The 27,560-nt window shown below is 45.5% G+C and overlaps 1 protein-coding gene across 1 annotated transcript in view; it reads left to right on the top strand.

The window, feature by feature from the left end:
* The window catches only part of NTSR1 (neurotensin receptor 1), a 55,223-nt gene that overhangs the window by 11,827 nt on the left and 15,836 nt on the right, over positions 1-27,560 (top strand). Inside the window, exon 2 of the mRNA XM_066199034.1 lies at positions 25,369-25,570. Coding sequence (XP_066055131.1) covers positions 25,369-25,570 — 202 coding nt within the window. The remainder of the gene's footprint in view (positions 1-25,368; positions 25,571-27,560) is intronic.

The following is a 27,560-nucleotide window of genomic DNA, read 5'->3' on the forward strand; positions in this document are numbered from 1 at the left end:
GAGCTCTACAACTGCAGCTGGAGCTGCGTACAGCAGCCACACGCCTGCAAACAGACCGACTTCTTCCCCACTGAACTCAGAGGAGACAGGCAATGCTTTCCCTTGGTGCTCTAAATCAGAGCTGTGCTCTTAAATTCAAGAAAAAAACCCTAAAACATTCCGTGTGGTTTTTCAGGAGGAGTTAGTTCAGGTGATTTGCACGACTTCCTTCCCCCTCCCCCATTTTCACAGGGCTGCAGCAGCCTGGCTGTGCCAGGTGCTTTTTGCCGCGGCTGTGTCTGTCAGGGTGCAGTGCCTGATTTTTCCATGTGGATTTGCAGTAACACCTTTCCTGAGGCAGCTTCATGGCAGCTGAGAGGAGCTTGCTTAAAAGGCCACGTGCATCGATCGGGCTGCAGAGATGATCTTGACTTGTGACCTGTGGGTACTGTTGAGACCAGATTGAAACACAGCTGAAAATCTTCTGGGCATTAATTCCATTTCAGCATTGGGCTTCTTTCCTCTTTGGGAGGCTGGTCCACACCTCGGTTCCTGACACTTTTAAGGGTCAGTCCTGCTCCCAGGCAGTGAGTGATAGGACGAAGTGAAACAGCCTCGAATTGCACCGGGGGAGGGTCAGCTTGGATGTTAGGAAAAATTTCCATACTGAGTGGCTAAGCAATGATGATTCTGTGAAAACCTTTGATAGATAGCAGCTTTCCCTCTATTTCTGTCCTAAAAATCTGACAAATTTCCAAGCACACTTGAAAATCCTGCTTGTTCTCCATGGAGCCATCGCATCGAGCAACCAGATCCTCCTCTCCCAATCCAGCATCCTTAGGAGCAGTGCCGCTCTCCCCTGTGCCTGCGGCCTCTCAGGTCAGCATCTCAGCAGCAGGGAGACCACTCAGGTGAAGAAAGAGTCTTTCTGCCTGGCTGCCTTCACTTCTAAACAGACACCAGTCCCAAGTAGGGGGTTGGTGTTGAGGTGGGGCAAAGCTGGTTTCCCTCCTCGAAGCTGGGTGATGCCAGTGCTTGGGAATCATCCAGGGATGGGTTTGGCAACCAAAGACCTCTTCACCAGCGGTGAATCATAGAATCACAGGATGGTTTTAGTTGGAAGGGACCTAAAGACCATCTCATTCCAATCCCCTGCTGTGGACAACTTCCACTAGACCAAGTTGCTCCAAACCCTGTCCAACCTGGCCTTGGACACTGCTGTGCCCAGCATCCCAAGAGGCTGATGGGGAGAAAATCTGCCAACCCTTTCTGGGAATGAATTTGATGAAAATTATTACCAGGAAACATCAAGAAAGAAGCCTTGAAAAATTGCTTTCCAGGCTGTGGCAGTGCTTGTTTTGACAGAGTTTTGATGCTTTCATTCGAAATTCCATTGAAGCTTTGCTGGAGATAAGTGATCTCATAGAAAACAGAGCTTTTGTGTCTGGTCACAAAGAATGATTTGCGAAGACTGCTGAGGGAAATGGAGTACTTATCCAGGGAGACAAGAATTTCAGCTGAAAATAATCATGGCTTTTTCATTTATAATTCTAGCTGCAACTTGTCGGAAATCTGCCTCCATCCAAGCTGACTGGGCTGGAGATGGGGCAAACCAGTGATAAAATGTGGACTGGTCACCCCTAAGGGCACAGCTTGTTTCAAGACTAACTCACAAAATGCTTCCAGTTTCTCTTTCTGCTCACAACGTGGTGTGCACCAAAACCTGGGATGTTTTCAGGAGCACATGGTTAAGGCTGTAATGTAGATGTGTGGAGCTGCTGCCCTGCCAGCCTCTCACAGCTGTTGGGTGAAGTTTTGTGTTTAAGTTGTTTTAACGTGAATGAGACGAACTTGCCTGCAGCACCAGCACCAAGCCCAGCAAAAAATGGACTGATTAGATAAACTGAGATTTCCCTGTTATTAGTGCTGTTTAGATAACTTTGAAATGCGTATTTTTCAAAGTAAATGAATTACATAACCCTTTCCCCTATTTTTGGCTCTAGAAGGAGTCAGTGAATTTTCTGTTTCAGAGCAGAACATTTGTGCTTTTCACCATGATTCAGGGAACAGTTTTTTAGTCTGAAGCTGGTGTGTGGATGATTCACAGTGACACATTTTGTGCTGGCAGCAGGCCCCACCTCGAAAGCCTCGATGCACCATGTGGTCTGGGCTGTGACTCTCCAAAATTTGGGCTTGAAGCTGCACTGTGTCTGGGGGAACCAGGCTGATCCCTGGACCAGAGTGCAAGCTGGCATCAGAACTGGTCTGTGACAGCCTTTCTTGTCAGAGTATATCCTTATACTTGTGAAAAGTTTCATGTGCTGTTTTGCTTCCAGTTTTCCCTTTCTTTTTTTCTACTTCCTATCATGGTTTACATGTTGTCCTCCATTCTTGATGCTTTCTGGGCATCTTTTGGTTTGGAGCTCTGGAGTTTTTTTCTTCTTCTTCTTCTTCGTCTTCTCTCTCTCTCTCTCTTTTTTTTTTTTTTTTTTTTTTTTAAGCAAAACAGGCCGGGTTGGAGTGTGGGCTGAGTCTGCTTCCCAGAAGGCTGTGCTTGCTGCACTGGAAGGAAAATCATCTCCCACCTTAGCTGTCCCTGGCTTTCATCACTGAAAGTGAGAAGAGATGGAATGGTGGAAAAAAGAGTTGTGGAAACTGTGCTGTTTAACTCTCCCTTTAGTGTGTGTGATCCATCAAAGTAATTACATGCAGCTAAGGAACCTCAGACTGCTGGAACAATGGCATTCTCCTGTAGCTTTACGATTTCCAGCTAATTAAAACGTTATTGTTTCGTACATGTTAGTTTGCATTTTAAATAAGGAGATAGGGACAGAGTGGTTGATTGGTAACTTATTCTCTGTGTGAGTAAAGATCAGCACTAATCACCCTGTCATACTTGTGCTTTCCCCTTCCTTATGCATCTCAGACATCAGATTGCAAAAGAAGGGGAGAAAGAAGCTGGGCTTTGATGACACTGATTAATTTCCTCTGTTGGGTGTCAGGAGGGGAAGGTGACATGCCCTTGCCTGGGTAGTCACTGTCTGCATGTGTTGCATTTTGAGGAATGAAGGAATGTTCATCCCAAAACAAAGCTCTGCTTTGAAATTTCATGGGCTTCCATCTCCTCTTGCCTTTAAGTTTTGCTGTGTCTTATCACCTGCCTCTTCATTGTGCCAAGAGAGGGCAGAGAGGAGAGCAAGGCTGGGCACGTGTGGAAATATCCCTATTGGAAACATTGAAATAATCTCCATTAAAGCGCAGCGTGGCTCAGCAGCACCTCAGAGCCATGAGCTGCTCCCAAAACAGCCAGGATGCAGCAGGCACCATCCCCAGCACCCTGAGGAGGCTCAGCAGCTCAGGCTCCACCAGCCGTCCCCACTCCCTGGCCACAAAGCCCCTCAGCCACAGGGATGATGCTCGGTGGAGGTTTGGGCACATGAGTGGGGAGCAGAGGGGTGACACCCAGCCCAGCTGGGGATGGAGGGAGGATTGAGCTGGAATTCTGGCCATTTAAACCTCCCCCCTGCTCCAAGGGTTTCTGCAGCCCTGGAGCACGTGTGCTTTTGGAGGGTATTTTTAGCAAACTTCAGTTTGCTGAGGGTCACAGGGAAGTAGAGCATCAGCATCTGGAGGAGCTGTCATTCCACTTCCAGTCTTGCAGGAGTAACACATTGACTTATTTATGAGAGCAGTCAGCTCCCCTCTCCCTGCGTGTAACAATCTGCTTTACCTCTCCCAGCTCAGAGAAATAATTTTATTGTCAACCATTCTGTGCCTTTAATAAAACCTTTAAACAAGTTAAGCGAGCTTTGAGGGAAATGGAAATGTTCCCAGATTTTATTTTATTTTTTCATTCTTTCTAAAAGAATCCACTCTTTCACTATCTAAACCAGTGAGCAGTATTCACTGCTCTGGCCAAAAGGAGGGGGAGGAAATTACTTGTTTTACAAGACAACATCCAAATACTTTGTGCCCAGTAGGAGAAGTTTAATCTCTTAGCTGGAAAATGCCCGTGTCAAGAATGACTAATCTGAGACCAAATGATACCTGGAAAATGAAGATATTCAATCCTCCCTGCAGAGAAAGATCCATCAAAATGAAAGGACAGGCTGTTTCCTCCTCCTTTGTTTCAGTCCAGATGAACTTTCTTCATTTCTACACTTTTTTTTCTGGATAGGGGTGGGAGAAGCAAAATTCTCTGAAGGCACCGGTAGTTCATGTGGAGAACAAAGTTGCCTTGCTGTCACAACCTCTGCACTCAGATGCTGAGCCTCACAAAGTCACTGTTGCTTTGGGAGAAATCTTGACCTTCTCTCCATGGCAGGAACCCAGAGGAAAGTTGGGTCAGCAGGCTCCAGATGAGATCAGAGCAGGTGGGGGTTCCCCAAGGGCACGGTGCTCCCAGTGCTCACGGGCTGCAGTCGCTGCTTCTCCTTCCTCCTCCCTTTCCACTGGAGATGTTCCTTCTGCGCGTGGGAGAATGATGGGCTTTGTGGTTTCATAGTGAGCTAATTTGTTTTCAAAGGAGAAAAAGAAGCTTGGGTCAAACCAAGAAGATCGAGTTAAGAAATTTATCGGGGATGAGTTAAACAAAGCAATTAATTCGGGGTTGACCTACAGCACTTTGTGTGCAAATTAAGCTTCTAGTTCAAGCTGAGGTGAATCACTTGGCTTCATTTTGGGCCTATAACCCATCTTTTTCTTCTTTATCTTAGGACAGTTCTGAAATAAAGCAGAAGTTCAGCATATTTTCTTATTTAATATTTTGAAATGAAATGTGTTAGTGTTTCCAGGGAGAAAACAAGTGTTTATTTGAAAACACTGAAATAGTTCAACATTTCCTCTTTTTTTGTCAGTACTGTATATTGAATTATTGCAAGCAGCTTTTGGTTTCCTTCCAAAAATTCATTTTTGCATCAAATTCACCACTCTCTTAAGGAGATTATTTGTCTGTAACTGCTGCATTCCTAAGCAAGAGCTGTGTCCTGAGCCTCCAGGTTTGTAACTCCCAATCCCTCAGCCTTTGTGGGGTAACTGGTTCAGCTGCTGGACCTTGAGCCAGGGACCTCCAGAGGTACAAGCACGGGGTTTTATCCTCAATTTAGAGGCTTCATCCTGCAGGAGGGGTCCAAAAACACACTGCTTAGAGCAGCTTCAAGTTATAGCAGATAGTCAAAGCTCATGACACAGGTACAGGACATTTCTAGGGCCACAGGATTTGCTTCCACTTATTTTTATTATTTTTTCTAATTGTCACTGTGATGAGTCAAAGCACATCTGATTTGGCTTCATCACTCCCTAAGCCAGGTTCCACTTCTTTTAAGCATTTTAATTAATGCATAATAAATAAGCAAACCGATACTTAAGTTGTCCCCTAGAAGTTAGGCACAATCTTCTTGGCATTCTGTCTTGATTCATTTTGTTTGAAGTATCTGTCTTCAGTGTGTCTTTTTTTTTAATTTATTTTGCTTTTGCTCCTTCAGTGCTAAAAATCAAATGATTTTCCTTGCATGTGTCAGGTATAGACCAGAGAGGTCCTGGGGGAAGAGTTTTTAATAAGGTCTCTAATTTGTTCTAAATACATTAATCCAAATAGCACTCGAGCGGCTGGTGCCTCTCCCTCTTTATGTTTGGTTTGTGCTTTTTATTTTGGTTCTCAGGTTGTGAGACTGGCTGTATCATTAAAGATCAGACCAGTCCCTTTTTTTCATCTGTACGATCTCTGCTCTACCAAAGGCTGTGCAGCACAGCAGAATTTCTGGATGCCTATGCAGCAGCAGAGAAGCCCTCACCTGTGAAGTTTTGACACACTCGAATTAGGTTTGAACTCTACCTTTAGAATTAAAGCTGGTCCATGCATGTATTCATACAAACGACCTTTTTTTTCCATAAAGCAAAAATGGCTGTCTAATTACCCTGAAACAGGATTTTTGCAGAGCCAACACAAGTGCAGCTGAAGAGACCTGCATGTAGCTGGATGCCCACAAGTTTGGGCTGAGTGAGGAGGGACCTGCGCTTCTCAGCTCCCTTGTGTAAGCTGAAAAAGTAGTCAAAGTTGCCACAGACCTGTCACTGTAGCATTTTTCCAAATTAAGCAAGGAAATAGAAGGTAAAATGAACGAGAGCTGTAAGTAATGGAGCAAGAAGCAGCAGTGTGTGTTAACCATCCCCACAGGAAAACATCTGCAGCAGTGATAGAGTGATGCTGAGCAATTCCTCTGGGCGGGCTGAGTCCTGGCTTTGGTCACTGTGCTTGTCTCCATCACTCACCTGTTGATTGTAAACAGCAGCTCAGCAGGGAGCTGAGTTTTGGGAATGTTTAATTTCTATCTTAAACAAAATCCAGCGATGCCTCTCTGAGCTGGTAACTCAATACAGCCTAAATGGAGGGAATGACTCACCTGGTGAGGCTCTAGCACAGGGTGCCCAGAAAAGCTGTGGCTGCCCCATTCCTCGAAGTGTCCAAGGCCAGGCTGGACAGACCTTGGAGCAGCCTGGGATAGTGGAAGGTGTCCTTGCCCATGGCAGGGGGTGGGATTAGATGGGCTTTAAGTTTCCTTCCAACCCGAACCACTCTGTGAGTCTGTGATCCCCACCAGATTTACCTGCAGTGCTTCACCTTTCCCAGCATGAACTGCAGTATACATGAAGGAAGCAGCATTTGTCTCCTTGCTAACATCTAGTCTTGAAACCAATTAAAAGACAGGGGACAATTAGAAGGAAAATGTTCCATGACTCTTCTTTCTTTGCCCACGTGCCGCCTTTGCTGCGCGCCGCTTGCCTGAGATTTTGTGAGTCATTGCTACACAAGAGAGCTCAGAGTTCAGTGTGAAACCAGCACTTTTGTTCTTGCACACTCTCATTTAATATCCCTCCTCCTCCTTCAGCGCTTCCAGTGCCAGTGGAATAATTGAGAACATGGATGTTTTAATTTCCATGACTCGGTTTCCGAGTTGGCAGCACAGAGCAGCAGAGGAGTCACTTCTCCAAGGTACTGCAAATTCCTTTAAACAACCATGACAAGGCCCAGCTCTCTCTGCATTGGTGTAAAGGCAAGTTTTTGTCCTGAAATCCAAATTTTCCTTCATCCATTTATAATATTCATGCACTCAGTCTGCCAGCCTGGCATTTCAGCTCCCCTGTGGATGTTTTTATTGCCTTTAGTCAAGGCAATATTGCACAGGAGTTAGAATGAGGCATGGAAAGTCAGACTCTCCAGGGTCACTCAAAGGCTTCATTTTTAAATAAACCTTGCTAGAAAACAGAGAAAGTCACTGTGGAAATGCCTGGGAAGAAGAGGTTTAGGCCAGACCTAGTAATTTTCTGCCTCCGTCTATTTACCTGAAAAACAGGAGTAATAAAAACTTTCTTATACCCAGAAGGGAATGGATTGGTTTGCTTAATGAATCACTTAATATCTTTGTCCATAAAATTATGCATAAATTCATCATACTTCCACCATTTCAGCGCTGTGTACACTATTCTCTCTCCATGAAAATTCATTGCAGTACCTGAATGCTGAGTGCTAATGAGAATTCTCTGCACTTAAAGGGCTGAAATTAAAATACCGCAATTACCAAAGTATCTTCCATTAGATGGAATTATTTATGAGAACTTGTCACTTAAAAGACTCTCAGATTTTACTGAATCAAAAATCAAGATGTTTCAGGCCATTGTCATGTCTTTTTTACTACCAGGGTTGCACAGAATGATCTCTCCTACATTGCCATGAGTTATTTGGGAGAACAAAGTCCAGGTTTTTCTTATGAGCCTTCTCTAACCATTGTGGTGTCTCTGCAAACCATTCAGAGCTGAATTGCTACATTTCACCAGTTTTGATGCTCATCCTTCTCGTGTCTGGTCCTTCATGGAAAGTGAATCTGCAAGGGCTTTGCTGTCCTGGATTAAATTTAGTTCTAGGCATTGACCAGGGGCAACATGGCCCCACCAAATAATTACATTTTCCAGGTTTTTTGGCAGAAACAGACGTGAAATTGGCATCCCTGATCTATGGTCCATCTCACATCTTCAAAGGTTGGAGTTTCTGAGGCTGCACTCAGATCCCAACTGAATGGGGCTTTACTGCAAGCAATTCCTTTTCAAATGGAAGAGGTAAATAATGTCAGGAGTGAGCCTGTCATCCATTGTGAACCATTATTTTGTAGGCAGGGAAAATACCTTTTATTAAAATAATGAACTGAAATGAAAAGCAAGCAGACAAAGTAAAGATCTGGTGAGTTCCTGGGAAAGCAGGTCCTTCTTTGATCTCAGGTAGGAGCAGGCACCGCAGCTGTGTATCAGAAAATCAATCTCTCAGTGTAACTGTGGTGCAGAGATGCCCACACGAGAAGCCAAGGACACTCCTGGCAGCAGCAGAGGTACGTTTGAGGTACATATTTACTGTCCCTGGGGTGGGGGTGAGCTGGGGGTATCTAACATGCCATAAAAGCAGTGTCACACTCCATCTTGGGTTAGTTAAAGCACAGGCAGTGGGTCATCTCAGAAGTAGATGTTTATGCTCGAAATAAATTCCTTGGTTTAAGGGTAGAAAGGGTCACAGTGTATCTTGATTTTTTTATTAGCCTTTTGCAAATAGAAATTATTTAAAGAAATGGGTAGTGATAGTGCTGCTTCTCTGTCCCTGCCTTATTGTGGAAAGAAGAAAAACGACTGGAGAAACTAATTACATTTGAAGTGTACCTGATACAAAAAAAAATTTGAAGAAGTCATCAGTCATTGAAAAGAGGAGAATGTTTCATTATGAAGCCAATCTGCCCTTTATTGTGACTGATGTGTGCAGGTGTTTGCCTGCTGTCTGCCTCAGAGTTGGGCTCTGAGGCTCTGAGCCCTCTGCTCGACACTATGAGCCGATCCTGCCCCTCTTCCCACCCCACACTGACCCACATTCTCAAAATATCCTGGAGAAAAAATGGAGCATCTCTAGAACATTTTGAGACAGAAATCGGCCACCAGAGAGACCCACACCAACCAGGGCAGGGGCTGGAGCATCTCAGCTCTTCTGCTCCCCACCTGGGTTTCTGCTCAGGGCAGGGGAAGGGAGTTTGGCTCATCACCCCTGAGAGCTGCCAGTCCCCAGCACAGAGTTCTCCTTGGTCACTGAAATTGTGTCAAAGCCTGAATGGATGTGGGGGCTGCACAAGAGCAGCAAGAAGACACCTTGCTGTCACTGCCAGAGGGGACAGGGACCCTCCCATGGCCTGGAGCCTGCTGCCTTTACCTGGGACAGCTGTGGCCAAGGGGCTTGGGGCTGGCACTCTGTCACCCTGGGCAGGGTCAGCGAGCTCACAGGGTCACAGCCAGGCAGCACCAAAAAGGCTCTTTCCCCCCCAGCCCTGGGCAGCCTTTCAGCTGGCATCTCCCCTGTGCCAAGCTGGGCTTTGTCCTCATCGTGGCCACGCTCAGGGCGAGGGGAGCTGCTGTGTTTGTGTGGCTGTGGAAGCCAAAAAGCTCTGGCTGCCCGGGAGTTGGGGCCAGGCACTGCCGTGCCAGCCCCGCACGTGGCACCAACCCTGCCAGCAGCTGTCCCTGCCTTGGGCTGCCCTTGCTTTGTCCCCGTGCGGGGCTGGACGTGGCACATGCCAAAACAAGGGCAGTGCTGGCCAGCAGCCCCCGCCTCACAGCAGCTTTTTGCGAGGAGATGGAAGGAAAAGGATCAAAGGATGATTTCGCTGTTGAATTTTGTTCGGCGGCATCAAACAGAAGCTGGTGATGTGTCTGTTCACTGTTAGGTAGCAGAGCCAGATGCTCCCAAGTGCTTCAGATAAAATGGGCTCCATTTCATTCCTTCAGCTCGCTACAGAGCTGGTTTTTAGTAGTGAATTAAAAATACAAAAAAAATTAAAGACTACATGCTCGATTCTTGACTATGAATATTTATGGCAGTATTGGACTTGCAAATCAAAGGTAATTTAAATGTCAAAACTGGTGTAAAGTCTCTCCTTTGGAGGATAAGTCAGAAAATTAAACTTGATTACAAGCCACAACATTTGGAAATTAGCATCTTAGGGTGTCAGTGATAAACACTTCTGCACATCCCCTTTTTAAGGAATATATTTTTAAAAGATGAGAATTAATTTTAATAAAAAAATGGTCCCTTAATTTACAGTGGGGTAATTAACAGGGAAATCCTGGTTGCATTCACTACACTGTGATTACTTCATCTTGCTAAATCACTTCCTCTTTTGTGAGGAATCTGCCTCCACAACTGTTTGGACAGGAATGGTTCCTACCTGAGACAGTCTTGTGTCTGGGCAGCCTGCCTTGGGGATAAAAGCAGCAATTTCTGCACTGAAATTCCTGTGCTTCCAAAAGGAAATTATTTTGGTTAATGCATAGCAAAGTGTAAGTAAGTGCCAGCAACAGCAGCTGCAACGTCTCTGTGAGCAGAGGGGGATGAGACCAACAGCCACACTCAGAGCCTTGAACAGCACCGTGGCTTACTGGGTGCCTGCAGAGATTCAGCTCCTGATTCCTGCATTGCACAAGTCAGGAGGTTGGAAGCTGACACCTGCTCCAGGTCGACATTTGCAGCCATTCCCCCATGGAGCTCTGTGGTTTTGGGGAAGGTAAGCCTGTAAAACAACCCTCCTGTTAAGAGCCTCTGAATGTGCTGCAGAAGTTTGAGCTGCCATGGGGAAATGGTTGGAGATTCTTCTAAACCTGCGATCAGAATCTTGATTTGAGGAATAGTAATTCATACCCTTGCTCCATACAGAATCCAAGGAAATATTTAACCCAGCACCTCAGGCTTCCTTATCCATCAGATTTTTAGTCAACCTCAAGTGCTGGATACAGCCAGGTGGGTACCCCTACCTTTTGGGGTAAGGTCCAGAGAAATTTTTAACAGCAAAGAAGCCATTCCACAGGCAAAGCATCTTTCTCATGCCAGTCATTAGCTGGCTGGATTATGCTTTAGAGCAAAGCAGGTTACATAAAGTCTGTACCCAGTAATGACTCCTCAGCAGAAACAAATCTGACATTTGGCCTATTAGCCTCATTTGTAGTCTGGTCCGATAGCATTTGGTCTCACATGTTCATTTTGTACTTTAATTTGGAAAAAAGAAAATCAATTCTGAGAAATGGGAAAGCATTCAGGGCTTGCCTGTGCTGTGGTTTGCAGGAGAGAGCCGTGACCTTCTTGATCTGTTTTGCCTTGGGTTCATTTTCAGAAAGACCATGTGGATTTGGGGTTACGGGGCCTTCCAGCTGCCCAGTCAGCCTTTGGACCCACAGCTCATTAGGACCTGACCTGTTCCATTCAGTGGCTTTTAATTGGCCAACAGAGACATTGTCACCAGGGACAGGTGGCTCCTATCTCCTTCCCTCCCTATCTGTGCAAGATTTAGGATTTCTCTCTGCACGTCACTTGAATCCAACGTGCCCTTCCATACTGTCCCCACTGTTTGAGTATTTCCCTACTGATTTGTTTTCATGGCTCTGCGAGGGGGCAAGGCAGCAGCCTGAAACCAGGAGACCCTCTGAGCTCCTTGAAGAGGCCAGGTCTCTCTGGAACCCCTTGCTTGTCTCATCTCCCTGACAAAATGGCTTTTCTCCAAAAACCTGCCCCCCACGCACACCTCTACAGGATGACACCTGTAATTCTACTGTAAGAGCAGCAGAGTGCATAGTATTACTGTAAAAATATTAAATAGGCTCTTTCAAGTAGTCTGAAAGCCTGTGCATGAATAATAACCCTGGTGTCTCCTCAGGAGCTCATGGCTATCCATACAATAATGTTTCCAGACCCCAGGTGATGTCTCCACAGCAGCCCTGAGTTCCCATTGCAGCATAGATGTTGGGTGGTATTGGCTGTGGGTGGAGATGTCCAGGATGACTTGTGTCCACTGGAGACCCTGTCAGAGCAGCTGTTTTCCCTGAAAACCCCCAATCCGCAGTGCTGAGATACCCAAACCATTGCTCACCCTTGTGCCCCTCTGTGGCTCCAGTTCCCAGCTGGTTCAACCCTTGTGTCCATCTTGCAGAGAGAACGACCTGTCCCAAAGCTTCAGGCATGGAAACGGCTCACTCAAATGGAAATGCACAATTTCATCCAGTTCTTAAGCCTTCTTTGAAGAAAAAAAGGAGCACTGAATGTCTCTGGCTATGAAGCTTTTATTTGCATTCCTTTCCACATTTATCTGAGCCATTTGTATTTCATCCTTACAACACAGAAGAAAAAAAGGAAAAAAAAAAAGTGATAGACACATTGACTGATAGTGAATGGGCTTTTTTCCACCCTCTGGATTTATTCCTTTTCCTCCTCCAGCTCTTCACATCTTCAGTTCCCCAGCTCTCCTTTTCTGTAAATATCCTTCACAATGAATGGACTCAGGAAATGTACTCAGGAACACACAGTTCTGTGGAGAAACCAGCAGCCACACTCAGATCACATAGACTGGGCTAAGAAAGCAGCTAAAAGTTATTCTAATTATTAAAGCTCCTTCCCAGAATGAGAGGCTGCTCAGGATGGAGGTTGTTTCATCTCCTGAGGTTGCTGGGGATGCTGGGGCCAGGAGCAGGACCAAGCAGCAGCCACCAAATTCAGCAGGAGCCCTGGGAAGTCAAAGGGGCACAGTTTCCTTCTGACCTCCCTGCCTTGCCCCAGGAACACTCCCTGGATTTGACCACGATGTGCACAAATTTTCTGCTGGTCTGTTTTTTCCATAACAGCCATGGCACGTACCCTGCAGGAAAAGGAGCTCATTTCGGCAGCTCCCAAAGTCAGCAGGAGCAGACCTGCAAAACAACATAATGACAAGTCTGTTGATTTAAGTGGCAAGTACCGACACATTCCCGGGAGCACCAGAGGACCGTATTGCTCCCGTTTCACATTGTATTCCTATTTTTCCCCACTGGCATTCATCTTAAAAACTGGGGGCTGCAGTGTAATTAATGGGTGAAGCAGAGCTAATGTGTGATAGAGACAAATCTGGTTTTGTGTTCAGTTTATCTCTTGCCCACAGCAAGAGTGAAAGAAAAAAAAAACAACAGAAGGATTTGGCCACTCTAAAGGAGGTGCTCCATGAAATACAAATGTGCTTTCTGACTTCCAAAACAGAAAAAAATGCAGGGAAGTGACTGAAATTTTATCAGGTTAAGTAAGATCACAAAGAACCTGACACCTCCATGAATAGTGCCTTGATGATAAATCAGTAAAAGAAGTCTATAAACAAAATGTGCGTCGTGATTTGCCTTGGTCACACCGCTCAAGGGCAACAAAGGGAGATAATTTTAGTCTTCCTCAAGATGCCTCAAAATGCCTTGTCAATACTTTTCCTTGGTAGCTCATCCAATCACCCTGATTATGGGATGCTTTGAGGGGCAGCAGGGGAGGGAATCAGGGTTGATGAGCGCAGCCAATGCTGCTTGATCTCGACCCTTGGCCAGGCAGAACTTGTTGAAGGAGAGCTGGAGATCTCTCCAGCGCACTTCAGAGCCTGATGAGGTGAGGGACAGACAGGTACTGCCTCCTGGGAAGGACTGTCGTGGAAATAGGGATGTCAAGAGGGTCCTACAGCATTTCCTGAGAGAAAGCTCAAACCTCACTCTGCTAAATGGCACCACGGTCCCAAAGTCTTTATGTCAACCAGGAGGTGGCTGCCCCAGCTGTGGAGAACTACTTCAGGCTGCAATTAATTTGTGTAAACTGGGAAAAAATAAAAAAGAGGGAAAACAAAACAAAACAAACCCCCAAAGGAAACAAAAACAACCAAAGGAAATAAAAGTCCACACTGCCACAGCTTAATAAAGCATCTTGGGGAGGAACTGTAGCATTTTCTCTGTAAATTGAGGCATGTTCCAAACTTCAGCTTTAAAGTTCAGACCCCCAGAGAGATTGTTAGATTTTAATTGCTACCTTAATCAACATTTATTAGTGCTAACCAAAGCTCCTCATGGGTTTAAAATTCAACCCAATTGTCAACTACTAATTACTTTAAGCAGACAAGCTGTTATTTTACCAGCTGTATTAATGAGACTTTTCAGCATATGTGAAATATTACAAAAAGCTTCAGAGAAATTGATCCTGAAATGTAATTCAACAGATAAATTTTTTTTGTATGACATTACTTGTCTCTCAGACACTATAGCATCTCTTACCCTCCTCCACCTCAACCTCACTTGGCAGAAATGCAAAACTGGAATTGGGTCTTATGTACTTTTCAATAGGAGAATGATTTTTTTCTTTCCATTTGTTTGGGATTTTGTTTAACCTAGCTTTCCTTTGAATTGTTCTGAACTGGGTCTAACATGTTTTTCAATAGGAGAATGATTTGTTCTTTCCATTTCTTTGGGTTTTTGTTTAAATTAAGTTTCCTTTGTACCCTCCTGCCTCATGCATCAGGCTGAAGGCTCTAGTCCTCGGCTGGTTAATAACAAAGTCTTTATCTTAAATCTTGAGCATCATTCTGGGGAATGGAGCTGATTTATTAATTACCCTGTGCTCTAATGAGTTTCTGTTCTCCTGTCAGCCAGCTGCTGGTTGCATCCTCATTTTTTCCCCACCAAGGGCAGGACAGAGGGGCCGCTGCAGCTTTGCCCACCCAGCCCCTGTCCCCAGAGAGGGACCTGGCTGGGACACGGTGACAGAGTGGAGCCCAGCACCTGACTGCTCCACACTCATGCCCATTCCAAGTGTGAAACTGGAGTCTGGCAGGCACCACGTGAGCCAAACAGACCCACACTTCTCTCTGTCATGATCCACCTACCAAGAGAGTGTGGGAAGAAACAAAGCACCACTTGATTCAACTGTTTGCTGCTCTTCACAGGCAGAAATCTTTGCTTGTTATGCTCCAGTGCCTGTGTCTTTGGCTTGGTTTCCCTGCTAAAGCTGACTGCTTAGTTAGAATCCTGAAACAGTCACTGCAAGTGACTTCATACCCATGTGGGCAAAAGCCATCCATTTTGATTATGAGGGATGAAATGAGTCACTATTGCCAGAACAAGAAAAGTTGGGGGATAATTGACTGTCACCAGGGTTTGAATATTTTTTCTTGATGTAAATATCCAAGCATAACAATCTCATTCATGGTAACAGTCATCCAAGCATGAACCAAAGAAGATGGAATAACAACCACAGGTTAGAGAAGCAAGGATCTGGATGTTGGCTCACAAAATCATCTGCTGTGAGTTATTTATGTGGTGATAGTGCCCTCAGACACATATGCAGCCTTAAGGCTGTGGTGGCTGCCCCTCCTGCAGCATCCCAGGCTGCAAGAGCCACACAGGAGTGTCAGATGTGCCGAGAACTTGTGGCCAAGACCACAGGAAAGAGGCTGATTTCCTGGGGTTTGTCAAGGACATCATCATCCACGCTCAACAGAGAGCCTCAGTCTGCTCCATAGGAAGCAGCATGGAGACACTTGCTTTGGATGAATGTCCACCACGTGAGCCACCACAACTTGTGCAACCCAGCAGGAAAGGAGAACCAAAAGAGTACAGACAGAAAATAACTGCAAAATCTGGATTGGGATTACTCAGCCGTCAGGAGCATTAGGCACTGTATGAACATTTATTACATTATTTAGAGGGCTGACAGGAAGCAGAGCTGGAGAAACCCAAATATCTTGTGAAAGGCAATGGGCAATATCCCTTTGGCAAAAAGAAGCAGGAGCCAAAATACCAGCAGATAGTAAGAACTGAAATCCAACTGCACTGGTAAATTATTTAAAGCGTATTTCCAATCCGTCATTTGATGTTGAAGTATTATTTCCCCTTCAGTAGAACATAGCTGCTGGGGAGGGTGACGGGGAAATAGTAACAAAGGCCTGTGTGTTCAAAGGGAAAAGCATGAACATTATTCACTGAGTTTTTGTTCAACCAAAAATATTGCCCTAAATAGTGCAATGGATCTGAGGAGCAAGGCTGAGGCCAGCAAACTGACAGCATATGAATTGACTTTATTCCTGTTTGCAAGCAAAATTGGGTAAATTGAATTAATTTACCTTGTAGCTCACTGTACCAGTCACAGGAAATGAAGAAGGAAGGAGCTGTACTCGATGATCCTTGTGGGTCCCTTCCAGCTCAGAATACTCTGTGACTCTGTGATTTCCTGAAGGAGGAAATGGGGAGGATTTGCTGCTTTTGGGTTACTGATGATGTGATGGAGGATCATCACTGCTGCTCTGTCACTTCTTCTGTCCTCCCTTACTAGGTACAGGAAGGCAACAGCTGTCCCATGACAAAACCATTCCTTTTTAAATTCCACACATCCCTTTAAATCAGTGGCAGAAGGCCCTAAATTAATAGAAGTGAGATGTACAAGGCCCCAAATTGTCATCTTCATCAAGCTCAATCCTAGAGAGAACTTGGGTTATTTGTTTTTTGATATTTTTCTTTGGCGTTGGGCTTTTCTGATTACTCTTCCATTTTTCTAAGTAAACATTTTCCCTTCAGTTTTATTAAGAGAAAAAGCTGAGTATTCATGGCATACAGGGCACTTTGAGTGCACAGTGATAAACCTTAGAACCTTCCAATCTGTCTGTTCTTCAGCCCATTATTGCCAGGATTTCCTGAACTTCACAGTTTTTCTTTCTCTTTGGAAGGTGGAATCAGTAGAACCATTCAAGTTTTAGTTTGGTAAGCAAAGACCAGGAAAGGAGGAATTGTTCTCTTAAGAGCAGTTATAATGGAGTAGGCTCTCTGGCATTTAGGGAGATAATGAAAAGCTCTGAGGTCCCCAGGAAGTTCAATATTTAGGTATTACCCTTGTGTACAATCAGGAATAATAAGATTTATATGAAACACTTATGGATGAATCACATCTTTTGCTGTTACTTACAATCAGTGAATAAATCTGAAAATAGTTCAGGTCACAGCATTGTAATCATGCATAGAAATGAGGTTAAATGATCCTTCAGGTATCCAGTCATGTTCAGAAATGCCACAATTATTCAGTGCTCTGACATCTTTCCCAACCCATCATGAGCAAGGGACCCATTTAAGCTGTTCTGCATCAGATGTTATTTTTTATGTACAAATGTTTTCTCCAAGGAGGGAAGTTTATGAATGGGAATGTTTTTGCCATAAATATGATGGATGCTTTTTGTCAGTACGCAATTTATTTCCATCTGTTCTGTATCTGATTAACTCCTGCAGAGTATGTGATTAACTCAACTTCTCAACATCATTAGCTGCTCTGCATTCCCATTATAGTTCATCAGTGTGGGACCACACACAGGCTTGAAAATGGTACACGTTGGTTATTCTTAAAACCTTAATCCACACTGCCTGGTTATTCTCTGTGATGGCCACGGATCTACAGAGAGAAGCCAGGAAAACATCACTACTGTGGAGCAGACACAAAATGCTAATGAAAACAGAGTTTAAGCAGATCCTCTTTCTGATCTCAATGCTAGAGCTAAATTAAGCCCTTTGGAAGGATTCATGGCTGGTGTTATCCAGCTGGAGACAGCGCTGGAGGCATCCAGCCAGCACAGAGAGAGGAGAGGACCACTGCCCTGTGCATGGTCATGTCCTCGTGCTGTGCACCAGGTTGTAGGGACTGGCATCTCATAGATCTCCAGGTACAGCACAGACTGCAGTCAGTGCAGGCTGCCACCCCGAGCCTTGTAGTAACACGGATTTTCTTCTGATATAAATCTCTACCAATACAAAACCTGGAACTCCTCCACAGCATCGAGCAGCCAGAGCTCAAGAACAAGTCTTTTGCATTATCCTCTGAGTTGTCTTTGCAGGGGTTTTCCCTCAATGAGTAAGGCAAGTAAGTGGATGTGTCAGGAACAGATGCTCACATGTCCTTGCTGTGCAATTAATTGAGCTCCAGCCTCAGTGACACCAATGGCTGCAGGGCAGCAGCAGCATGGGGACAGGACCCAGTCCAGTGACTCCAGAGCATCCATCTGATAATTTATCTTCAGACTTATCTGTTCTCTTTCTTCACCTCAGCAGCAGTACCTGCAGTCCCCTGATCCCAGACCACATCCAAAGCAGAGATAAAGCCGGGGCTCCTGCAGAGGTCTGAAATACAGAGGTTTGGCCAATTCCAGCTTCCACCTGATGCCAGCTTAGGTCAACAAAACCTGCTGAGTTATTTAATCAGCAATGGATTGGACGGGATGAGCCTGTGTTCCAGGCTTTTCTTTGGGATTTTTTCCCCCTGGATGAAAAACTGTGGATGTCCTGCTCGTACCTGTGTTTAGATCAGGCTCACACTCTCAGCACTGCCCCAGCTCCTGAGGTTTAGCTGCCTGTGACTGCAATCCCCACGCAGCTGTGTCCTGGCTTCAGGCTTTGCTTCTGTAATTCAAAGCTGATCATACATTTTGACATCAATACCTGTGACTGGGAGCAACGTTTTACATCATTGTAACCTTTCTTTGAAATGTCTGGGCTTGATACTCAGCGCTTTTGAAAAGGTCTCCCTGAGGCAGAGGGAAGGTGCTCCTCAGTCTCTCCGAGCTTCTGCAGCTGCTGGGGGTGACCAGGGGAGCTCTTTGGGATGAGATCAGAGCAATTCACACGGCCACACGCTGTTACCTCGGATAATGTGTGTGGAATGTGTACTCACCTCTAGCTGGGTAGGAGAGGTACAGGGTGTACCGGGAGATAACAACCAGAGGCTTTTGTGGCCAATTCTCAGGGTGTTTCAAAGAGAAAAATACTAGCTGGGTTTTGCTATCTTGTCTTTGATCATTCATTAAGCTAATGATGGGATATTATATCCTAGATCTGCACAGATATTTGCATCCTGTCCCTCTTCAGGAGGGGAGGAGAGGGTTATTTCACACAGCGGAGCTCAGTGGGGTCTGTGTCACTCTGGTGCTGTGAGGGGACTCTGCAGGGATGCAGGATTCCACCCCACCCTCGTGCACCCACCAGAAGTGTCTGCACAGGGCACAGCCACGTCAGCAGCCAGCCTCTGTCCGAGGGTGACAGCTGTGTCACCCCTGCCACGCTGTCAAGGCTGCTGGAGAGAGCAGCCGCCCGAAATGAAGCGTGACAGGCAAACCTGCCCCGGCTAAAACTGGCAGCGTGTAAAGGTCGAGCTCCTGCTCAAATGCACTGGTAGAGCTCCAGATACACACACAAGCTCTGGCACTTGGCCAAATATTTCTATTTATCCGGGATTTGTGCTCCCTTTATCCAAGGTAAGGACCAAACCTTGCAGTACTAGTCCCCTCAACAAATTCCAGAAGAGATGAACTCCCTTACTAGGCTGTAGTTGTCCATCTTCCACGTTTTTCACTCTGCCAGTTGCTGGCTCCAAAAGCAGGGCGTATTTTCTTCTGCCACTCACAAACACTAACCTCTCCTGCCCTGTTGTAGCTAAGGAATGGCATCTACCTGATAATCATGAGATACTTGGCATGGAAAGCTGGAGAGCTATGTAAAGGTGGGGTTAATTAGATGGGAATTTATTTACTGTGGGGGAAAAAAAAACCTGTGGATTTTTTTTCATCAGACACATCCTGTGAGCATCAAACACGAGTGCCATTGCCAAATGCTCCCTTTGGCATCCCAGCACGATGTACCTTCCTCTTCCCTGCTTTGTCTTGCACAGATTGCTGTATCCTGGAATGCAGTGCTGTGCTTATTAACGGCTGAAATTATCCACTGGCTGGTTAAAAAAATGCTAATTCTGGCTACTGAGTGAGATAACCAGTAATTTTGTGAAGTACATTTAGTCAAATAAGATTTTTTGGCAGCCAAATGTTGTTGTAGCAGAATGTGCTTCCCTGATTGACATATGCTAACAATACTGCCTCCACAGTCAGGGGGAGGATAATTTACTTTCCATTTCCATTGGAAATGAGGTGAACCAGAATGTGGTGTATTGTTAAAATGTAGCTCTGTGGTTTAATAGATTTGCTCAAAACAACAAATCAAACGATGCGCTGTATCCTCAGTCCTCTCCCTCATCGCTTCCAGGAAGCCAGCAAGGACACATCTCCTCCTGAGTCAGTTTTCAGCTCCTTTGGGGTTTCTCACCTGTTTCCCCAGGATTCTCTGCACTGAGAATCCTCCCCAGCAGCAAAGAGGAAGGCTGCAGCCATCTCACAGCATTCCCCAGGTGTGCACAGGGAAACGAGCTACCACAGAAGCTTAGTGGGTACAGATGAGGTTTTACCAGCTCCTCACCATCCACACTTCTCTCCATTTTAATTGTCCTCCCCACAGCCCCAAAGAGAAAGGGAGAAAAGTCGCTCTGGCCATCCCAGCTCAGTGCTGGAAGGGGCTGTGTCCCTGGAGAGCTGTGCTAACAGGGACCAAGGACTGGCTCTGCTGTCACCTCATTTATCAGGCTACACGGGAACATCTCTGACCTCTGACACAAAGTCCCTGTCATAACCCAGGGTTAAAATTATCCCCTAATCTCAGCTGGCCCCCATGTCCACCCCTTGCTCCTGCTGGCAGAGCATCCCAGCTGCTGCTCCATGGGATGCACTTCAATGTGCTGCTGCTCTGACCAGCATTTCATCCTCCATTGCCTTTGGGGGATTTTTTAAATTTATCTGGAAAAAAAGGCATGAGGGAAAACACAAGACTTGTGTTCAAAAAAATTTTATGTTCTCAGTATTGGAACATTTTCTATTTTCTCATCAAAACTCTTTCAATTAAAATGTTTTGAGTAGTTCTGATGCTTGGCTGATTTTTCATCATAAATACTTACAGTGTTGAATTTGCCACTGTATCTCCAGAAGAGCCTTTAGCCTAACGTTTTTACTTTTAACCACTTAAGTTCTCCAAGACCTCACTCATTTTTTCTGTGCCTCTCCAAAAATCATGTGCTGATGGACCATGGGAACAGTCGGCTGTAGGTGGCTCAGGTGATGGAGTTTTCCTGGGAGCAAAAGTGACTCATAAACAACTGTAATACTCATAATTTTTACCCTCCTTGCCTTCAGATATATCTAATAAAAAGAGAGCTGGCTTGCAGTAGGGATCCAAACCCCATCTTTTTCCAAAGCGACCTTTTGAATCTGTTTTCCTCCAACAGTTGCCTTGGAGCACAAAAGAATAAATCATTGCGAGCCCTCTGATTTACAGGACTTTGTTGAAGCCCTCTGGGGAGTCCCCGTGTGGAGTTTCTGTGCTCATCTTCTCCATCACAGCTGCGAGGGAGCTGATGGCTGCTTTTAGTGGTAACCCAGGGAAACCACACAGTCAAATAATTTGAGGGACAGTTTGGCAAAAGTGAATCACGTCAGCAGGAAGCTCAGCAGAGTCAGGGGAGCAGTTTTCCATGAAAAAGGTTTAGGAAGCGTCACAAACCTGAGAAATGGGTTCTGCTTTTGTGTCCCTTGGTTTTGCTGTCCGTTCCCCCACATCTCTCCCACACTCTAGTTTGGAAGGAAGAAGCAAACTCACAAGGCTGAATCCTCTGTCTCACACAAAATCTGATTTTTGTTGAGTTAACTCTGAGGCTGACTGCTGCATCATTTTCCCTTCTAGAAGTTTGTTTCGCCCAAATTTCCATTTATCTTCTCATGAGCTTATGAGGCCCTGCCCTCAGCTTTGCTCCATCTCCTGTGTCCTGCAAAACCCTGCATAATTGTAATGATTCCCATTTCATACAAAAACCACCTTTGGCAGCAGATAGCCAAGAGAAAGGTGGGATGAACATTATCATTAGAGAGCCAGGAAAGCTCAGTGCTGGGGCAGGGCAGGACCCCAAGGCCTGATGGAGCTGACCTGAAGGTCATTGTCACCACCCTGGGGACAATGAAGGTGTTGTGCCTCTGAGGACTGGGTGGGTCACAGAGGTGTCTCTGCCGCAACTGACATCCATCAAGTGATCAGACACCTCAGAGGTGCCTGTGGGGGTTCAGGGTGTCAGTAGAGGTTTCTGCTGGAAGCTCACCCTCAGGTGACATCTGTGTTATCATTGTCCTGCTCAGCACAGCCAGAGAAGAGTGATTTGGGTCTCTGGCTGTCGCCGCTCACAGCAGTGGGAAGGTTGTTGTTCTGTACAAAACACGATCTGGTCCTGAGGATTAATCCCATCCCACAGATGCTGCCAGCCTGGTGCTTGAGCAGCATTTAGGATTGCACTGATTCCAGCAGTGACAGCAGCATGGAACTGGGTTAGTGTTTCATTCTGTCCTACCATCGGCTAACATTGCAATATTGGATTTTTTTTCTTTTTTCTTTGTTTGTTTTTTTTTTGTTTTTTTGTGTTTTTTTTTGTTTTTTTTGTTTTTTTTTTTTTCCTAGTGAGGATTTAGCACACAGTCACGGGGTTTGTGGTGTTGTGTTTGTGGGGGTTTTTAGCCTAGAGAGCAGCCAGGGCTGAGCCTTTCCTTGCACAGCTTTGGGCTCCTGCACTGAGCTCGTTCTGCCCATTGTGGTGCTGGGCTCGGTGGGTTCACTTTGGTGCAAGCACATCAGTTTTGAAGGAGAGGAGAATCAGACTGAACCATGCTTGGTGAGAGCAGAGGTGAGGCCAGACTCCTGTGTGTGCACCCAAACAAACCTGAGCACAGGATTAGTGTAGATCCAGCATCACACAGACTGTGCTTGCCATGGTGAGCCAACATAAATCCGAGACTTTCAGGTCAAACAGGAGCCTGCACATTCTAAACTCTCCTTCCTGGGGCCAGAGTCATCTGTAAAGATCTATAAAGCTCCAAAGGCTCCCAGGGGTGTTCACTGAGAGCTGTAGCCACTTTAGCCCACTGATGTTAGGAGACACTGTAAAAAAATCCCATTAAACACCTCTACAAATCTTCCTGCTCCTAAACTTTTGAATATGTAGTCCTGGGATCCCAGACCAGCTCCTCTTGAGCAAGTGGGGAATTTTCCACTGAGTTTGAAGAGTTGTTGGAGGCACCAGCTCTAGCAGTGTGCAAAGTCACCTGAAAATGAAGTGTTGCTGCACTGCTGTGCAGAGTGTGCTGGGCTCACAGTGAGCAGCTCAACAGAAAAACAGGGAATATAAAGGGTTTGCTCAGGAAAATTGGCTTTTCTAGCCCTTATGTACTTTGGGACTTTGTGTATGCAAGTAATTCGTAATTTTTTCAACAAATTAAAACATTCTGTTATGAGGGAAAATATTGACTTTTAAAATTTTTTTATTTTTAATTTTTTTTTTTTTACTGTATGAGAGTTTTGCTACAAATCAAAGCAGGGAAAAATCTTTAAATATAGCCTTTGAGAGAAAGTATGAATATTCCCACTTTTACCATAACAATCCCTAAAAGGGAAAGTCAATGCTATTCTAGCCAATTTCTTAAGCTCTTTAAAAGACTTCACAATGTAATTATGGAATGAATCGATGCTTTTAAGAAAGCTTGGAAAAGACTTCTAGTGTTCTGCAAAATTATATCAAGCAAGTCTAATTTCCAGCTAGGGCAAAATTTTAGGATGAAAACCAATAAATCCTGATTCTCATGTGGCAGAGTGAAGCATTTCCAGAGTTAAGTGCTGCATTTTGCTGATGTGCAGACATTGTTCAGCAGTGGGGAAGAAGAAGGGCATTCTGCAGCTAAAGCCGCAGAAATTGGAGTGAGAAACTACAGGGTTCATTTCTTAGTCTGACCTGGTAAATCTGAGCAATGATTTCACCCCTGTGTGCACCAGCTCAGCCCGGCTGCGTTGCAAAGGTTAAATAGCTGGTCTCTCCTGCTTAATGATCTGTCTTAGGCTGTGGAGGCGACTCCAAGAGAAAACTCTTCTTTCCATACAGGAAGCTGTGAGATCTTTTGGAAGCGTAGAAAACTGCTTTATACTTAACAAAAGAGGCCATTAGCAGCTTGTAGTGGTGGGGTGTATCTAGGAATTCACTCAGCCCGCAGAGGAGCTCTGTTATTATTACCAGCATAAACGGGAGAGGATGTTCTCACCATATGGGCGAGAGACAAAACCCAGCTGGTACTTTTGCTTAACGCGTTGAGCTCCAGAGCACAAAGTTGAACGGAGGCTTGATCCATCCAAAGAAAACCTGGGCAACAACAACGGCGCCTGTTTTCACCCAAAAACCACTTTCTGCTTCAGATTTATGGACAAAGAAAGTGAAGTGCTTCTGATGTGCCTCTGCTCCCATTTCCTTACGCGCTGCTCATTTCTTTCACGGGTGCCCTGCAGCATCTTGGGGGTGTGCTTGGGTGATTCCCACTCACCTCCAGCATTTCTGAACCCCTCTAGAGCACAGACCCCACAAATGTGCATCGGGCACCGGGTGTACAGAGAGTCCTGTCCACCGTGGTGACGGCCCAGCAGGGGTGGGTGGGTGCAGAGGGGATATCTCCATCCCAGCAGATGGAGCACCTGTCTCTAGATGTGCTTTTGCAGTCTGCAGAGGGATCTGGTGTTGGCTTGCAGTGCGGGGTTGTTCTGTGTCGTACATCCCTCAGGTGAAAGATAAGTCACTGTCTGGGGAAGGAGTCAGCCTGCCTTGGAGCCCTCCCACTGAGCAAATTCCCTCTTGAGTTTCGTGGTTTCATCTTTTTGTCATTTTATCACTTCTAATACAATTGCTTTCACAGCGATTTGAAGCACGGTTTAATTCTTGTCAATATTTTGAAACTCTAAAAACTTGAAGGGCTTCTGATTTGTTCCACACTCACCTGAGTGACGTGCTGAATCTTCTCCTGTGCCATCCAGCAGAGAGGATGAGCCCTTGGGCTTAGCAGAGCAGCTCCCCATCCCACCATGGCCACCTTGCAGATGTGCAGGCAAACCCTACACGTGCCTCTGCCTCCCTGGGCTGCCCTTTGCAAAGCTCAGTTCCACTGAGGTTTCTAAACAGCCCAAAAGCTTTCCTGCATTTGTCGTGAGCTGTGACTTCTACTTGATTCAATCACTGCCTAATTTGATCCTCCATTTAATTTTATCAAAACAGTAGTAATCAAATAATTTGTACTAAAAAAGCATTATGATTTCCACTTGTTTATTCTGATCAGTTTTAATCCTTGAAGGCACAAGGTTTATTTAACTTAGTTATGAGGTAACAAAACGCTGTCATTAAATCTACAAGGAAAGGACACAAGACAAAAAAAGATAGTTAAAAAGATCCTGAGGAGTGCTCATAATGCAGCAGAAAGACAATAACACACTGTTATTTAGAAGTCACGCCATGCATGATGAAAGCTAAGCAGCATCCTGCTGGTTGTGAGATGAAAAGATCAATGGCATGTTTCAGTCGAGACACTTCTGGCAATGAACTGCACTGAAAAGGGGAAAAGAATGTAATTAGATATGAATGATTTTGCCTTTTTTGGGTCTTGACCGACATGAATGAACCTGCGTCAGCAGTGTTTGAGTCCTCCCTCTGTACAATAAGCCTTCAAAACCAGCTGAGTAAGAGCAGGGAAAGATTTCCACTGCAGGCTGTTCCTCTGCTGCCTTGAAAAACAAAACCCAACCTCCTGCTGATGCCATCCATGACTGTGCCCCGTCTGTCCCTTGCAGGTCAACACCTTCATCTCCTTCGTGTTCCCCATGGTGGTCATCTCCGTGCTCAACACCATCATCGCCAACCAGCTGCTGGTGATGTTCAAGCAGGCAGCCCAGGAGAACCAGGTGTGCACCATTGGTGGCCAGCAGACCATGCTCAGCATGTCCATGGAGCCCAGCAGAGTGCAAGCCCTGAAGCACGGCGTCAGGGTCCTGCGTGAGTATCGCCTTCCCCCGGTGTGGAGCTGGCTGGAGGTGTCTAAAACAATACAACTTGGAGAGTACCAGGTGGGAATTGGAAAACACTTTCAGCCAAACACACCCTCTCCTTTTCGTCTTTGCTTGCTGGTTTGCAAAGCTAACGAGCAGACCTGCTCGCTGTGGAAAAGCAAAACCAACCCAGCATTTTAATGATTTAGTTGACAGCAATTTAAACCTTGCTCGTATTGTTTCATTACTTCCCTTTTTCTGCGGAGCTTTGCTTCAGACAGAGCTTAAATAAAAGATCCTGCACTCAGGAATTGAGCTGTACGGCAGAACAGTGGATGTCTTGATTAAATAAGCTGAGGAAAAGACCAAAGAATCTGGTAGCTTAACCTTACAGAGGATAAAGCAAAAGCTGTTCAAAAATAGTAGCCAAAATAGCTCCCAAAGTGTGCCCATAGTGGTTTTAAACATCAGATGGGGAGAATTTGTTAGCAAAAAGCTTTATGATGTTCTGGTGTTTTTAGAAGGGTTTGGGTTGGCAGGCACCTTAAACTTCACCTAGTCCAAAACTAGACACCTTCCACTATCCCAGGTTGCTCCAAGCCCTGTCCAACCTGGCCTTGGACACTTCCAGGGATGGGGCTTCTTGGTACTTGAAGTGCTTTGGCCCAGACCATGTTTCCAATGAGAGAAATCCCTAGAGAAGGCACCAGGAGCCTCCAAGGCATTTTTCCAGCTGTTTTCCCCATGCAGCACTCCCTGCCCATGCCATAGGTGAGCCACCACGTGCATCCCAGCTTCCAGCTGGGGCACGCCTACTGAAGAAAAGGAAAATAAAACACAGGGGACATTAAATTCACCACAATTATCTTGTTGGACTGTGTTTGTTTACTGTCTCTGCACCCCAAAGAACTGTTATCCACATGGTGGGTGAGGAGGGAGCCTTGCTTCCCCTACGGAGCCTACAAGGACTCTGCTCCTTGCTATCCTTTTCTGTTTTTTAACACTTCTGCCCGCTGCCATGAAGTGAGACGCTGCCTTTTCTCACTCGTGCTGCACCACCTCACACCTCTCTCTCTCCTTTTAGTATTGCCATCCTCTTTGATCATCAAGAAGAGAGAGCTCTTCATGAATAATAGCAGAGAAACCTAAATCTACACGTGGCATCCCTCAGCACTGGAGGAAGTGCACCCCTCACCCACAGGTCCACATCTCTGAGGCACTGAAAAACAGCCCTTCACTTTCTGAACAAAAAGCATAATTTTCCTTTTCATCTTCTTCTGCTTCCTCTTTTTCATCTCCAGGCAAATTTTTGGGTTTGCTGCGTGCTGCAAAAGCTGAGAATATTTGGCAAAAGTGAGGGTTTCAGTCTGCAGCCTGAGATGGTTCAAAAGTGGGTCAGATGTGGCACCATGGGGCCCCCCCCCGTGCAGCAATGCCCAGGTATTCCAGGCATCTCCTCAGGGCCACCCAGGCAGCAGGACTGAGCTCCCCTCCCTGCTGGGAAGGCAATGAGAGGGCAGCTGCTTGTTGCCTTTCTGTGCTGAGGAAGATCCAGCAAATAAAAAAATCCCCCCTCACTTTTGTCTGTGATTCACTCCACCGTGCAGAAATGATTTCTTTATCTAGCAAATAAGAGTGAAATCCTTCTGCATTTCAGTTTTTCAGATGCACTTGATTACTAGAGGTGCTTGATTCACACTCACATTTGTCACCTGTTCCTCATGAGTTATATTTTAATAACCCAGGTCTCTGAGCTGTCTGAAAAGTAGCAAAAACTACACAAGGATGCACATGATTTATCCTGGCATCCATGACAGCCAAAATCATGAACAGGGTCTGGCCTCATTATGGAAAAGGGTGGGAAAAGAAGAATGATACTTATAAAAGTCCCCTCTTATAAAACTGTTGGCAGACTATCAGGGCTTCATGGGGGTAAAAGTATTTTCCATTTCCAAAGTGAACTTTGGCCTGAGGTACAGAGGTGGCTGATTTGGGTT

This window comes from Chamaea fasciata, unplaced genomic scaffold, assembly GCF_029207755.1.
Source record: "Chamaea fasciata isolate MVZ Bird 193981 ecotype frontalis unplaced genomic scaffold, bChaFas1.0.hap1 SCAF_17, whole genome shotgun sequence".
In the NCBI taxonomy this organism is placed as follows: Eukaryota; Metazoa; Chordata; class Aves; order Passeriformes; family Sylviidae; genus Chamaea; species Chamaea fasciata.